Here is a 15,971-nt window from a genome sequence, read left to right as displayed (position 1 = left end):
CCATACTGTGGATCTGTGGTCGAATACCATTCTACGGCACGCTAAAAGTGGAAATATGCTATTTACCATTGGTTTCCAAGTTATTGATAGAAAGCGCACACACCTCTTGCTTCACTAGATTGTAAAAGGGCTTCCCAATCTATGACATTTACATGAGCGGAAGCTCCCTCCTGTCGGTTTTAGGAAGCTTCCAGAAGCTTATGGGCCAACTTTGGTTATGGAAACTTTCGTCCTGTTTTTTCTTTTTTACTCTTCTGCCTTTTTCCTCTTTTTCCGATTATTTTAAATTTAAACTTCTCTAACATTTCTTTTCAAATTTGTGACCATTTTTTCATATTCATGAGATTTTTTTTTCAAATTTCATAAACTTTTTTGAATCACCTTTTTTCAAATTCACAAAAAATGAATTTGTGATTTTTTTTCAAAACTGTCAACGTTTTTCAATTCATTCTCTTCAAACTGTAATTGTTTTTCAAATTTTTGAAAATTTTCATATTCATGAATTTTTAAATTTAGAAAACCGGTGGGATTTTTTTCATTGAATAACAGAGCAATCCCAGGAAAAAAAAGGCTTGCAAAAAAAGAGTGTAGTGGGTGGCCAATCGAGCAACCGCTTTGCCTTTTAATGCGATGACCCATGCGCGCGAGCTCTTGTGCGCTGCGGCACTAATGAGCACTGAGAAGAAGCTCTCCTAAAATTGAGGTATACACGCTCTCCAAGAAGCGAGCTTTAGGCCTTTAGCCGTTGGTTGAACTGGTCCATAAAAAGGAAAAGAATCATAATCGGTGTGCGACACAGACACATGGCATCACCAGTTCTCCTAATTGTAATTCGTGATCTTCATCTTCACAGGTTTGTCTCGTAGCTTGACGACATGAGCGTCTCGCCGCCTCCTCAGACGTCTGTGATAGTGAAGCATGAGCTTGTCACTCTCTAGGCCTTTCATTCCTCGTACCCATAGCCATATTACGAAAGTCACCCGTTCATCCAAGCATGTTAAATGTTAGTGCTCTGATTTCCAAAATTCTACTTATGTACTTTATTTACTTTCCTTGTCAGTTTTAGGGTTACTATAATGTTGCTTAAAAGGAGTTTTCATGCGCAATAAAAGAAAAAACAAGACTATCAATTTGCCAATTTCACACTAGGGCTCTCAAAATTATTATTTTTGAACACAGTACAAACACAAGCGCTCATATACGCGCGCATACACTCACCCCTATGAACGCACACACGCACACCCTACCCCTATGAGCACGTCTGAAAGACTGAGCCGACATATCATCTTAAAATGTTGACCTTGCCAGCACCATGGGATGGGTGAGAGATTATTGTGGTCTCTCGTATGTTGCGCAGCACTATCAGTGAGAGATTTTTCCTATTGTAAATTGAGTCAGAGAAAATCTGTTCTTATAATTTTCATGGTACCTTTTCTTGATAGTCTTGATCATTGTTGGAGCTACAGCAAGGCCAGATAGGCCATAGCCGGCCCAGCCTTGAGAGAGAAAAATGTGTTGCAATTTTTGGGTAGCTCCGCCACTAATTTGACCAAGGGGTGCAGTTACCTTTCACACACATATCCTATATATCTAATTAAGCCATCCCATTTAAATGCACATGCAAATTAATCACATCATGAAGGACATGCGACCAATCAACTTTCACTTACCATTTTTCATCACATGCAAGTCTTCCACATCATTAAGGGTGCATGTAATCATTCGATTTTTCACTTTCCATCATATGCAAGCCCTCCACATAATCAGACACACACAAGCTCTTCACCTCATTATTTTTTACTATTTATTATCTTTCAACAACAAATAGTTAAACTTGAAGGTCACAAGACAATATAACATGCATCCACCCTCCAGTTACATCTAGGTTTTCTATTGTCATATGTTGAGAATGTTGTGTGGTATTATTCACATATATGGTATTTTTTATAATTTCATTGCTATAAATTTCCGTAACAATGTATGTGACGTTTACCTAGTATGGCTGGTCATAGTGGGGAGTAACTTATACTAGTGTCATGCATATGACACTAGTCTAAGTTACTACCTCCATATTGCAAAGTAACATAGTAGTAGTGTCATAGATGGCTTCATTTATTAGCTCACAGACTCATGTTGCCTCAGAAAGCGCTATGTTACGGCAACATATTATGTTACTACAAGCACCTCTTTTATCATTAAATACGTGCCACATAGGCAAAATTATCTAGGAATGTGTTAAGTTACTACCTAAGACTAGTCACAATGGGAGTAACTTAACTAGTAACATCACACATTTCAATACAAGATTGCTTATGTGGCAGCTAATTAATAAAGAGAGAGGGGTTTGTGATAACTTAGGTAGTTACTGTAACATCACACATTTCAAGGCATAATGAGTCTATAGCCTAATAAATGAACTCTTTCATGATACCACTCATATGTTACTACCCACTATGGAGGTAGTAACATAGACTAGTAACATCGGTAAGTTGCTACTCTATGTTACTCCTCACTGTGAGCAGTCTAAGGGCATCTTCAATAGATTGTATGTTAGTCTTGTTGGTAAAATGTCCATGTCATCTACCAACAAGCTATCATACAACTACTTCAATAGGTTGTATCTAAGCTATCCAATAGATGATGAGAAAAGAATTATGATTGCTCTCTATTTCTCATTGAAGCTTGTGCAAAGGTTGTTGGTTATTCTACATACAACTTTGCTTTCTCTTCACATTTATTACATGCCACATCATCACTATGTACTAGGTGGCAAATTTACCAACACCTATCTTACAGCTGTTGGAGATGTCCTAAGTTACCCCCACTATGGCTAGCCTAACTAGCAACGGAGCCAGCTCACTCATAGAGCCTGGGTATAAATACTAACGCACCTGGTCGGGACTTAGTTCACAGGCGAAGGGTAGAGAACAAAACCGTTGTCTGGCGTGTGAGTACACTTTATACATCTAGAACACCAGACACATACACGCATACTATATACATTTCATATGTGTGCTGCAATTTAGGGAGTCCGTCTCTTCGTTTTTGTTGACATCATCTTTCTCCCCCCCCCCCCCAAAAAAAAAAGACCACATAATATGAAACAATCCAATAGAGAAAATAACTGAGATTGCAACCCATAGAAAACAACAACATGGACTGCAGTCCACTAACAAAATAGCTAATTCATGTGAATGAATACAATCATGCATAGATACTCAAAAGAACAACGAGTCGAGTCACATACAAAGTAGATGAACGTATACCAACAAGCAAAAACAAATACAGAGTACTAGTAGTCATCACGGGCGCATGGAAAAATAGAAAGAAATGGAATACAGGGAATACTACACCACTTATTCTAGAAATAGCATAGTGTGGCTCCGTACGGGGTCTCCTCCATCAACTCTCATATATAGTATCCCATCAATTGTGAGTTGTCGGTGGTTTGCACTTCGGAGGCGGCTTCGGTTTCGGTTCAGGTTTAGGCTTGGGCTCCGGCTTTGGTTCGGGTTTGGGCATTGGCTCGGGCTTAGGACCTGGCTTTGGTTTGGAGCAGGGCTTGGGCTTTGGTTTTGGCATAGGCTTGGGCTTGGGTTCTGGTTCGGGCTTCTGTCCGGGTTTTTGTTCGGGCTTTGGTTTGGGTTTGGGCATCGGATCAGGTTTGCAGGGCTCTGGCTCTGGGGGTGGCACAGGTTTGGGCATTAGCTCTTGTTTAGGTTCTGGCTTTGGCTCTAGCTCTGCAAACTTCTTGACGACAGCAACGCCTCGGCCAGCCGCAGCAGCTTGGTTGAAGGCGGAGGCTGCAACTATGCCGATGAGGAGCACGGCGAGGAGGCGATGCCTCGCCATTGCTGCCTACTTGTGATTGTAGCTAGTGTTGAACCTGCTGCGCTTCGTGTGTGCGCGCGTGTGTGTTGTGTGGAGAGCTGGAGATACATATTGTGTAGTTTTATAGGCTGGGTGAAACAAAGCAGATCTGGAGGCTGCATTAATTAGAATTGCAGCTAGGTAGCTGGAGTGACAAGTAGTACTGGGTAACATGTCAATGGAGTTATATTGGTTGATTAGTTGATTGCAAATGAAGCGACCTACGGAGGTAGCTAGAGGTGTTAATAGCACAGCTGGATTTGCGTGTGTGTCTCTGTGATGATAGTAGCTAAGGGTGAGTGGCAATATTTTTACTCTATTAGTTGCCTCCTCGTAGTAATAGAATTCTGTTAGTTGCCTTGTCAATCCCGTGCTCACACGTACATGTGACCGGCCATCATTTAGAAATTAAGATAGACAGTGTACACGTTTGTGCAATGCAATACAAAGTAGTACAAAGCAAATGCTTCAGTTCAATTCACAATGGAAAGCAAAGGTCTCTGGAAAGGAACTGGCCGGACCGTGCACCTCGTGCGTGAGCGTCACCACCTGTTGGAAGCCCTAAGGCTCCGTGGTATGCTTTCGTGGACCGAGTTTTCGCGGACTCGTGTTTTCTCAAGCACTCTCGCTGGCCCCGTATACTCGGCACAGTTTCAAAATTGTATATACCAATGAGGATTTTATCATGCGCATCGTCTCAAAATTATTAAATCTTTATAACTCTCCGACAAACTAACCTATTTTGATGTTGCATGCCCCTCAGTCTGCAGTCTCATGCATGCGTGTGTTTTAGTTATGCATGTATGCTTTTCCAAAAAAGGCTCCATGGAGCCGGAGCTCCAAAACGAATGGGGTTCCCGAGTTTAGCACCGCCATATATTCGAAAAGAGTAAGGATTATATGAGCTACAATGTTTTTTCCTCTGTTTATCATATTTTGACTCAAGAGGGTTTCGTTGTAATTCCTAGTTATATGAGTTATTTTGCAATTTCTTGTATCATATTTTGGCATTGTACCTATAATTTTGTTGAGTTTGAATAAAGTTACATGTCATTCTAATAACTAGCCAGCCAACAGTTGGTTCAATGCGTGCGGTCATTTTGCGCAAATGCTATGTCTCTACGTAGTGCGGTCATTTTGCGCAAATGCTATGTCTCTACGTACTGCGAGGCGCTCACCTTTGGCGATGCGGTGCGGGCTCTGGCCCAGTAGCAGTGGAGGCGGTGTAGCATTGGTTTGTTTCATGCGATTTTCAGAATGTTTTATCTGGATTGTTTTATCTGTTTTAGTTATCAGGTTTGTTTAGGTTTTCATTTTTGTTTTTTCCCTTTTACTTTTCTGTTCATTTTCTTTCAAGTTTTTTTTTCATTTTCCATATTTCAAATACACGTTGATTGTTTTCAAAATATTAAACATTTTTTAGTTACACGTAGAATATTTTTCCAATACATGTTTGGACGTTTTCTAAACATCATGAACAATTTTTATATACCACGAACATTATTATAAACTGTAATACAACTTTTTTTAATATTTCCTGAACGTTTTTAATATTGCCATGAACAATTTTCTAAACATGTGAAAAAAATTGAAATGTAATGTTTTTTTGAAACAATGCGAATATTTTTTTTAAATCTCAGGAACAATTACTAAGACAAGTTGAACATTTTTCTTATTTTTTTACGAAAAAAATTCGGATCTATTTATGAACTGACATGTCAGTATAAGATTACCAGAAGAAATAGAATATACATACAGGTCCATAGACCACCCAGCGATGTCTAAAATCACTCGATCAAGCTGAAAGTGCACCACCATCATCGCCCCTCCCTCACCGGCGTCAGACATTGTTCACTCATGTTTCTACAAAATGTTCATCGTGCGTGAACAAAATATTTACTGTGTAGTTAAAAATTATCATGGATTTAAAAAAATCATTTTGTATTTTCAGAAAATATTGTTATTTCAATGGTTCATCATGTATTAAAAGAAATCTTCATCCTGTATTGTTCAAAATGTTCACACTGTATTTTTGGAAAAATATGAACACTTTTTAGTTCTATGTGTATTTGCAAAATGTTTGATACTTTGAAAACATTTTACAAATACGTGATGAACATTTTCTTATGGCATCACCAGTTCTCCTAATTGCAATTCGCGATCTTCGTCTTCACGGGTAAGCTTGACGACGTGAGTCTCGCCGCCTCCTCAGATGTCTATGACACCGAGGCACCAGCATGTCATTCTCCAGGCCTCTCATTCCACACACCCATAACCATATTACTAGTGCCACCCATTCGTTGAAGCATGTTAAATGTTAGGGCTCTAATATCTAAAATTCTATTTTATGTATTTACTTTCCTCTTCAGTTTTAGGGTTACTCTAATGTTGCTTAAAAAGGATTTGTCGGGTGCTGAAACGAAAGACAATCAATTCGCCAACTTCACCCAAGGGCTTTCAAAATCATAGGGCAGGCCCTGCCAGTACCATGGGGCGGTGAGAGATTATTATGGTCTCTCGTATGTTGCCTAGCACCATCACTATGAGATTTTTCTTGTTGCGAATTGAGTAAGAGAAAATGTGTTAATAATAATTTTCATGGTGCCTTTTATTGGCAATCTTGACCTAGGGGGTGTAGCTACCTTTCACACATATGCTATATATCTAAGTAATTCATCCCATTTAATTGCACATGCATGTCAATCACATTATGAAGGGCATGCAACCAATCAACTTTCACTAACCACTTTTCAACACACGTAAGTCCTCCATATCATCAAGCGTGCATGTAATCACTCAAATTTTCACTTTCCATCATATGCAAGTCCTCCACATCATCAAAAGACATGAAAGCTCTTCACCACATTATATTTACTATTTATATTTCAGCAAAAAATAATTAAACTTGAAGGTCACAAGACAATATAACATGCATCCACCTCCAGTTACATCTAGGTTTTCTATCGTCATATGGTGCGAATGTTGTGTGGTATTATTCCCATAGATGCTATTTTTCATAATTTCATTGCTATAAATTTCCGTAGCAATGTGTGTGACGTTTACCTAGTATAACCAGCAGCGGAGCCAGCTCACTCACGGAGCCTGGGCATAAATACTAATGCACTCGGTCGGGACTTAGTTCATAGGTGAAGGGTAGAGAACAAAGGCCGCTGTCTGGCGTGTGAGTACACTTTATACATCTAGAACACTAGACACGCACACGCACACTATACACTTCATATGTGATATATGTGCTGCTATTTGGGGAATCCTTCTCTTCCTTTTTGTTGACATCATCTTTCCCCCCAAAAAAGACCACATAATATGAAAAACAATCCCATAGAGAAAATAACTGAGACTGCACACCATAGAGAAGACAACATAGACTGCAGTTCACTGACAAAATAGTTCATTCATGTGAATGAATACAATCATGCGTAGATACTCAAAAGAACAACGAGTCGAGTCACATACAAAGTAGATGAACATATACCAACAAGCAAAAAAGAAATTACAGAGTACTAATACTCATCACACATGCATGGAACAATAGAAATAAATGGAATACAAGAAATACTACACCACTTATTCTAGAAATAGCACAGTGTGGCTCCGTATGGGGTCTCCTCCATCAACTGTCATATATAAGTATCCCATCAATTGTGAGCTGTCGGTGGCTTGCACTTAGGAGGAGGCTTCGGTTTTGATTCAGGTTTAGGCTCGGGCTCCGGCTTTGGTTCGGGTTTCGGCATTGGCTCGGGCTTAGGACCTGGCTTTGGTTTGGAGCAATGCTTGTGCTTTGGTTTTGGCATAGGCTTGGGCTTGGGTTCTGGATCGGGCTTCTGTCCGGGTTTTGGTTCGGGCTTTGGTTTGGGTTTGGGCATCGGTTCAGGTTTGCAAGGCTCTGGCTCTGGGTGCGGCGGCATAGGTTTGGCCATTGGCTCTGGTTTGGGTTCTGGCTTTGGCTCTAGCTCTGCAAACTTCTCGACGGCAGCAAGGCCTCGGCCAGCCGCAGCTGCTTGGTTGAAGGCGGAGGCTGCAACTATTCCGATGAGGAGCACGGCGAGGAGGCGATGCCTCGCCATTGCTGCCTACTTCTTGTGCTTGCAGCTAGTGTTGCACCCGCTGTGCTTTGTGTGTGTGTGCTTTGTGTGTGTTGTGTGGAGAACTGGAGGTACATATTGTGTGGTTTTATAGGGTGGGCGAAACAAACCAGATTTGGAGGCTGCATTAATAAACATCGCAGCTAGCTTAGCTGGAGTGACAAGTACTGTGTAACATGGCAATGGAGTTATATTGGTTGATTACAAATGCAGCAACCTAGAACCTACCTAACAGGAGCTGTTAATAAGCACAGCGCTGGATTTTGTGTGTGTGTCTCTATGTGATGATAGTAGGGCGAGTAACAATATTTTTACTCTATTAGTTGCCTCCCCGTAGTAATAGAATTCTGTTGGTTGCTTTGTCAATCCCGTGCTCACACGTATATGTGACCGGCCATCATTTAGAAATCAAGATAAACCGTGTACACGTTAGTGCAATTTACAAAGTAAAAAAGCAATCGCTTCAGTTTCAATTCACAATGCAAAGGAAAGGTCTCCGGGAAGGAACTGGCCCAATCGTGCAGCCACCTCGTGCGTGAGCTTCACCACCTCAAGGCTCCGTCGCATGCTTCGTCAGCCGAGTTTTCGCGGACTCATGTTTTCTCAAGCACTCCCTTTGTCTGGGTATACTGGGCACAGTTTCAAAACTGTAGATACCAATGAGGATTTTATCATGCTTATTGTCTGAAATTATTAAATCTTGTAACTCCCCGACAAGCTAACCTATCATGACGTTGCATGCCCCTCCTTCTCCAGTCATATGCATGCGTGTGTTTTAGTAATGCGGGTATAATTTTAACTGCTAGGGCTACATGCATTGGCTAACCATTATATTCACCTAGAGTTTTCAAAAAAAATATCCAAAAAAGGCTCCATGGAGCCGGAGCTCCAAAACTGATGGGGACGCTGAGTTTAGTACCATATATACAGATAGAGTAAGGATTATATTGTGCTAATGTTTTTGCCTCTGATTGTCGTATTGTCCGGTTTAGAATGGACAATGTTGATAGTATGAAACAATATGAATTGCTTGTCTCCCGCCTCTCAAATTTTCTTTCCAGACCACTTCCTTTGTTTAACAACTACAACCCCATTTCACATTCGCAAATTCTTAATGTGGAAATCGGGAAAATGTCAGAATTAAAATGTCATGTATCCGAGATCATATCCCAATCCCACTATAAACCAAAACGACGTGGAAAACATGAAAATATGAAAACTTGAAGATTATTATTTCGATGTCGAGTAGAAAAAACATAGGAATTCTGAACATGAAGAGAAGAGAACATATGAATTCTATCTAGATGTAAAAACAATTAAAAATGAGATGGCACCTCATGTTTGATTTCCCCTAAATTTCTTTCGACTAGTCTAGGATTTTCAAATAAATCCATGATGGACCAATCCTTTGTTCCAAACAGCACCAAAGAAAAAAAATTCTATATGATTTCTATCCTCCAAATTTCGTACCCTTTTCATGTGTTGCATATATCTAATAAAAAACTTGACTTTCCATGCCAGCTTAAGAAATTATTATTTGCCATTCAACAAATGTGCAACTGACCAATTATGTATATATCTAAATCTTAAGTTACACTTAATATTGAAATATGCAGTTGGTCAATAGACCTTTATATCAAACGTCCAAGATCATCACCCCCCTCCTTGAGAAATAAACACTCTCTTCTAAAATTCATACCACTATACAATAATTAGTGTCATATAGAGAGAATACAACAAATATTTGTGTTCTTTAATGACCTTCTGCGCATTCTCCTTCCGTAGAATTCCCAAGGATACTTCAACTTTCTAAACATAACCTCGTTATGAACAACCACAATCAATAATATATGGCCATGTTATGTTTTATACGTTGGTTTTATGGTTTACTTGTATATGTTGCGAATACTTTCCAATGATTTGATACATACGTTATATTTTTGTTGCATTCGTGTGTTCAAAATATTGCCATGTTCTTGCACCATTTTTTTCAGTCCGTGGAGGAAAATGCAGCAAAAAATTCAGCGGGAGATTTTTGTTGCGTCGGTCAAACACTCCAGGATCGTGACATACATAAGAACGGACTTCATGGTAGGCGGTCAATCCCTCTCCCCATCCCATCCCTTAAAGTCTTGACAAAAAATTGATGATATCACTATCAAGTGGTTTTCAACTTTTCATACAGGTACAATGATATCAATTTTGCACCATGGAATCAAAATATATATTTTTAACAAAATAGTGGATTGAAGACAAATTCAAAACGCAGGCACACCTTACGATTCTGAACGTGGAGTGTAGGGTAAGGTGTGCAACCATTCGCAAGTTGGTCAGATCAGAGATATAACTAAAAATACCAGAACGACATGTGTATCAAATGCATACACAAATGGTTCTGCTTTTTCTAAGTACACAAACTACTTGTACAACCATATAAAAATTTATTACAAATAATATACTAGTATAAATGTCAATACAGAGATATCATGCCCAATCGATACATTATTTTTATGTAGTCTAGAGAAATAGTAAATCTATTTACATGAACAAGCGTCACTTTATCTAAACAAAATAGTACAATAATAAACCCATGGAGAATATATGTATGTAGGTTGCACCGCATGAATATAAGGCTGGGGCTGCGCCATTTCCAAGTGGTCCCTGTAGTGCGTTATTCTGTCGGCCGGGCGTGTTTGAGTCCGGCAACGGTTGTACCTGCGGATATGAGCCTGGGGCATCCGGTTGCGGCAGCGGCTGTGGGTTTGGGCCCGGCGGTGGTAGGGGCAGAGGCGGCGGTAATGGCAGCGGTGGCGCGTTTGGGCCCGGCGGTGGTAGTGGCAGGGGCTGTGGTAATGGCAGCGGTTGCGCGTTTGGGCCCGGCAGTGGTTGTGGCAGAGGCTGTGGTGGTAAAGGCTGTGGCTGCGGGTTTGGGTTCGGCAGTGGTTGTGGTTGTGGAAGAGGCTGCGGCAATGGCTGTGGCTGCGGGTTTGGGTCCGGCTGTGGCTGCGGTAATGGCTGTGGGTTAGGCAAAGGTTGTGGGTTCGGGCCAGGCTGCGGGTTCGGAATCGGTAGTGGCAGCGGCTGTGGCCCTGGAACTTGCTGCAATTTCCGCTGTCCCGCCTGCGCGCACCCTGCACCCTCCGCTGCCATGGCAGCGACGAGGAGGAAGAGGACGCATAGGAGACCGGAGGAAGAGTGGCGGCTCCTCGCCATGGCTCGCACCTGTGGTGCTGGTATGCAGTGGGAGAGATGATGGATGGCCGGCTGAGTGCTTCCCATGGACACCGCAGCCTGGTGTTTATAGCCCCGGCGAGCCAATCAACGGGCGGCGTAAGGTCCAGCGTCCATTGGCTATCAATTCAGAGTAACTAATACTGCTCCACTAGCGTAAAGTGCACCCGTATGAGCTATGGCTGTGTGTGTGCAAATATTTCTGATTGGCGCCTTCTGACCGTGGCTGTAACTTTCAAGCCCACACTCCATATATCTATCTGTGCTGTGCGTATAAAGAGAAGTTAAGTTACATGGATGGATAGGTGGTGCTCATTGCTCAGCCGGTTAGCTAGCCCAGGGTTATCCTTTCCTTCTCACCTTTTTTGTGCGAGTAAAAAAGGCACGTAGTTATCCTATCTAACTGCTCTCCAGCTTCACTCTCACCACAGACATGAAATCTGCGGATGTCGACATGCTGTCCTCAAGATCAGCAAGGTCTTTGCGACATTAATTTCAGCCTGTCATGTACAAGTTGTTGTCCAAAAGTAATGTTCAAAATGACATCATGGCAGATGATACGATGAAACCTTGAGCACCAAGAGATGTCTTGATTGGATCGAGGGCCGCTTTTCGATTTCTTCTCGGATATTGCTTGCCGGCCTATGTAAAGCAACGGTTGTACGGAGCTTTAATTCGCAGCATACATAATAGTCAAAAAGCTAATTGAAGATGTCCATCCGTTTCTTGTTTGATGATGTGTATGTAGGCGTGTTGTTAAATAAAATGTCAAGTTGAGAGTTAATCGCACGGTCGAGTACTGTCCTCCTGGTGGCTCGTTTTTTGTGTTTACTTCGCTTCCACTCAATGGAACCATGTGAAAATCGCGCCTGACTGCGGTCTTGGTGGACGACGGCAGCCTTTCTGACGTCGTTTCCTTCTCGAGGCATCGTCGTTGCAGGTCACGTCAACTCGATCGGGATGTTTCGGGGGAAACCCTAGATCTGGGTCTACCGGACCGGACGATAACGGCGCCTTTGGTGTCGTTCTCCCTCCCCGGGGCATCATTTTGGAGTAGGAGCTGCCGGGACGGGGCAAGAGGAGAAGCGGTGTTACATCTACCGCAAGGCCGATGACGGATCCCGGCGGCATGGCACTGCGGAGTTTTGCCGACAGCGCGTGTGGATGGATACATGAAGGATGGTGGCGTTGTCTGGCGTCATAGTGACGTCGACGGCAGACCTGGCAAGGTCGGTGCGTGAGTACCTGCTCTGGAGGTGGGACCGTAAAAGACGGCGGCGGCAACATCTGAGAGTGCGTCAGACCGGTGTGTGACCTAGTCCCGGTATTGTGGCTGGGCTAGGGCATCTGACTTTGGTGCGATGTCTGTTTGGTATTAGGCTCGGACATTCGGCACCCTTCATTAAGATGATAGGAGTAGCGACGATTGTTGCCAAGATGATGGTTTCAAGCTTACCGACGTATAACTTTGTAGAGTCACTGTGAATAATTAATAAAATGACTGCATGTATCGTCCAGATGCAGAGACCAGAGTATATCCTCTTTTTTTAAGAAAAAACTCAATGGAACCATGTGTTTTTTGCGCTAACGTTAGTAGATGAAGTAGTAGTGTCCAGAACAAAATACACTCTCTACTCACGAACATTCAATTCTCTTTTCTCTTCCCGTAAATTCTCACGCCTATCTCTCCCACTAGTTTTCTTTTAGCTGCATGCGTCTCCCTTGTTGAGTCGAAGGATTAAAAGTTTACATTCTAGATGACATTGAACTTGCTTATTTTGAGTGCATAGTACAAATAATAATTTCGTACAAAGTAAGAATTCAGAGTAAATTTCACTAACGAGAGTATAAATGATACATTTAATATGTTGCTATTTGTCCTTACAAAAAATTATTACTATTATTAGTCGCTATTTATCGCACAGTCGATTGCTAGTTTCAAGTGGGTCAGAATTGGAACCCGCACTTGGCTTGTGACCTCCGCACTATCCTCTTGGCCCATAGGGGTGGGTTTGGACGTGTCTTATGGCAATGTGTTGGGGCGCTTTTATGGGCGCTGTGGAGTACTATAAACGAAATGACTATGGAGCACAAATTTCTTACTCACCCTGCTGACATTATTTTCAAATATCACTTGTTCCTTCAAACTTGGACGTGGTTGGAGAAACGGCGTGACGCGAACCGGATGACGGAGGCCATGTAGCGGATTCGTTTGATCCAGATTGCTGCCCGTCACTAAGGCATTGTGTTACGACTTCATTTTGGGCCGGCTGCCGTTGTGCTATAGTTCTTTTCCATCTTATTCAGGCTTTAGACCGGTTGCATGTATCGTATTTGGGCTTTGGCTGTAAAACTTTCTACTGTTTATTTCGCTATACCTGTTGGATGCTGTCTGTTGAAGGGCTTTATTAATTTAAAGCCGGACGCTTCTTGCGTCTTCGTTTTAAAAAAAATTCATGTGGATGGATACAAACTGGTTTTTCACACACGAACTAACTATGATAACAATCGAAAATGATCTCTTTTGGAGAAGGTTGCCGATGAATATATAGTAAAGATTAGCAAGGCTGGATTCTTAGCGAAAATTGAAACTAGTATATATGAATCTTAATGTATTTTTATTTTGCCTAGATTTTAGTTCTTGTACGTATGTAGGGCCTGGCTTAGCTTTTACATCGCCAAGCACAAACAGTAAAACAAAAGAGTATCCTCAAATACAAAATGGACATCTCTTCAACCCCTCCTATATACAAAGTTCACATCCGAACTTAATTATGGGCACTATCTGCTACTTTCATCCGTGTCCTGCTGGCTATGGTTCCAACCCAAGCTGCATCTTATCGCTCACAAACTAGCTACCACATCCCTAGCTAGCTTATTCAGAGACACCCCCTCCGCCCTAAAATAAGTGTCGTGGTTTTAGTTCAAACCACAACACTTATTTCGGGGTGGAGGGAGTATTTGGAAATCCTACTTGCATCATAGCCCCTGCCTATATCAAGAGTTCTCTTGGTGCTCTACTTGCCCACTTTTCTGAATAGTCTTGTTTCTCATGTTAACAGCCAAGCACCTATGTCGTATGATCGTTGCCGTGGTAGTCAATTTTTATGAGGAACTAAACAACGACATCATGTTGCAGGCTCAGGTTGGGGCGGCGATACTAGCGTCGACCTTCAACTCAGGAAGCAATGATTTGAGCATATCCGTGAAATCAAGTTGGTGATCCATGCATCAATCCTTCTCCAAGGAGCAACGAGCTCTGATGCTCCATACCGCAGCCTCCCGACGACGGGAGGCTTCTTTGATCTTCTTATTTCTTCACCGTCTTTCATCGGCATTTCTCTTTATACTTGGTCTTCTTTTTTTCTTTTTTATTTGATTTTTTGTCTCTTTCTTGTTTTTAACAGTTTTTCTTTTCTTTCTCATTTTTCTTCAGTTTTCTTTGTTTCTTTCTTGGTTTTCATTGGGTTTTTTTTTGTTTCTTTCTCGGTTTTCACTATAATCACTCTTTTGCACTTGTTTTTGGTATAATTTTTCATATTCTTTTGTCTTTGGTTTTCTTTGTTTCTTTTTTGGTTTTATTTTGGTTTCGTTTTTGGTTTTCTTTAGACATTTTTTTGTATATTTCAACAACATTTTTTATACATGTTCATTATTTTTCATTCATATACATGTTTAGATTTTTTTTCCAAATAAAATTTTCAATGTCTATTATTTTCATACACATTGTACATTTTTTGTACATCTAAAATATTTTCTAATACAGGTTTCAAAAATCATATATATGATTAAGATTTTTTCAAATAATTGTTTTGATGTCTAATTCTTTTACATATTATACATTTTTCTTATAAATCCTGTAGATTTTCATACATGTTTAACATTTTATATATGCCATGTTTAACATTTTCCACATACATGTTTAACTTTTTTAAAACATATACATTTTGGTATCTACTGTTTCCATACACATCATACTTTTTTGTGCACATCAAAAACATTTTTATATACATGTTTAACCTTTTCCAAACACATGAATAATGTTTTTGAATGCGTATGTTTTTACGTTTACTTTTCTCCATACACATTATATATTTTCATATACATCGAAAATATTTATCAATACACATCTAACATTTTTCTAAAGAATGATTAACATTTTATAAAAAAATATGTAAAGTGATTTTTGAAATATATATATTTAGAATATTTGGAAGTATATTAAAATTTAAATAAAGAAAGAAAATTTGAAAAAATAATGAAAACGAGTGCCTTTGAGGCATGTGGCCTCCCGCGCGCTGGATCGGTCCAATCTGGCGCCTTCTTCACGCGTGACAGCCATATGTCTCGCTATAAGCGAGACATAAGCGCGCCCACACATTCCGTCCGATTGTCGTGCACCGCATATGGGGACAACAACCTGACTGGGTCGGCCCATTGGCAGGCAAGCGTGCGATGCTATATTGCCAAAATCACTAGTTAAGGCTTACCTTGGCAAAGGTCACTCCCACATTCTCTGGTGCTGACAAGTAGCGCACTGCATGTGCACCACTTGTCGCAACTGAGATTTTTTTTCTTTTTCGTAGATTCATTTATTCAAAATGTTTTATCTTAAACCGTGCGTCTAAATCTCGTACTTTTTTCATACATTTCTCGTGTCAAGATCTTCAAAACTAGATCCCATGTTAATAGGTTTTGATGAACTTTTTTTCTTCATGAGAACCGAAAATCGACAAGGGGGGGGGGGGGGGGGGGGAGCTGGTAATA

General features: G+C 40.9%; 3 protein-coding genes across 3 annotated transcripts; all 3 read right to left on the bottom strand.

The window, feature by feature from the left end:
* Nucleotides 1–3,142: 3,142 nt before the first annotated feature.
* LOC125529601 (protein TsetseEP-like) lies at nucleotides 3,143–3,940 on the bottom strand. Its single transcript, XM_048694012.1, has one exon. It carries the CDS (start codon nucleotides 3,850–3,852, stop codon nucleotides 3,427–3,429), a length of 426 nt encoding a protein of 141 aa, XP_048549969.1. The 5' UTR covers nucleotides 3,853–3,940; the 3' UTR covers nucleotides 3,143–3,426.
* A 3,322-nt stretch (nucleotides 3,941–7,262) lies between these two features.
* Nucleotides 7,263–8,047, bottom strand: LOC125529604 (protein TsetseEP-like). The gene has a single exon (XM_048694015.1). It carries the CDS (start codon nucleotides 7,953–7,955, stop codon nucleotides 7,527–7,529), a length of 429 nt encoding a protein of 142 aa, XP_048549972.1. The 5' UTR covers nucleotides 7,956–8,047; the 3' UTR covers nucleotides 7,263–7,526.
* A 2,347-nt stretch (nucleotides 8,048–10,394) lies between these two features.
* LOC125529603 (protein TsetseEP-like) lies at nucleotides 10,395–11,359 on the bottom strand. The gene has a single exon (XM_048694014.1). It carries the CDS (start codon nucleotides 11,250–11,252, stop codon nucleotides 10,536–10,538), a length of 717 nt encoding a protein of 238 aa, XP_048549971.1. The 5' UTR covers nucleotides 11,253–11,359; the 3' UTR covers nucleotides 10,395–10,535.
* Between the last annotated feature and the right edge of the window lie 4,612 nt (nucleotides 11,360–15,971).

This window comes from Triticum urartu, unplaced genomic scaffold (assembly GCF_003073215.2).
Source record: "Triticum urartu cultivar G1812 unplaced genomic scaffold, Tu2.1 TuUngrouped_contig_5719, whole genome shotgun sequence".
Classification (NCBI taxonomy): Eukaryota; Viridiplantae; Streptophyta; class Magnoliopsida; order Poales; family Poaceae; genus Triticum; species Triticum urartu.
This window is presented reverse-complemented; position numbering and strand designations above follow the sequence as displayed.

Bases quoted from the DNA above. Each gene is read 5' to 3' on its own strand.
- LOC125529601 (XM_048694012.1), bottom strand. From the start codon at position 3,852: ATGGCGAGGCATCGCCTCCTCGCCGTGCTCCTCATCGGCATAGTTGCA.
- LOC125529604 (XM_048694015.1), bottom strand. From the start codon at position 7,955: ATGGCGAGGCATCGCCTCCTCGCCGTGCTCCTCATCGGAATAGTTGCA.
- LOC125529603 (XM_048694014.1), bottom strand. From the start codon at position 11,252: ATGGGAAGCACTCAGCCGGCCATCCATCATCTCTCCCACTGCATACCA.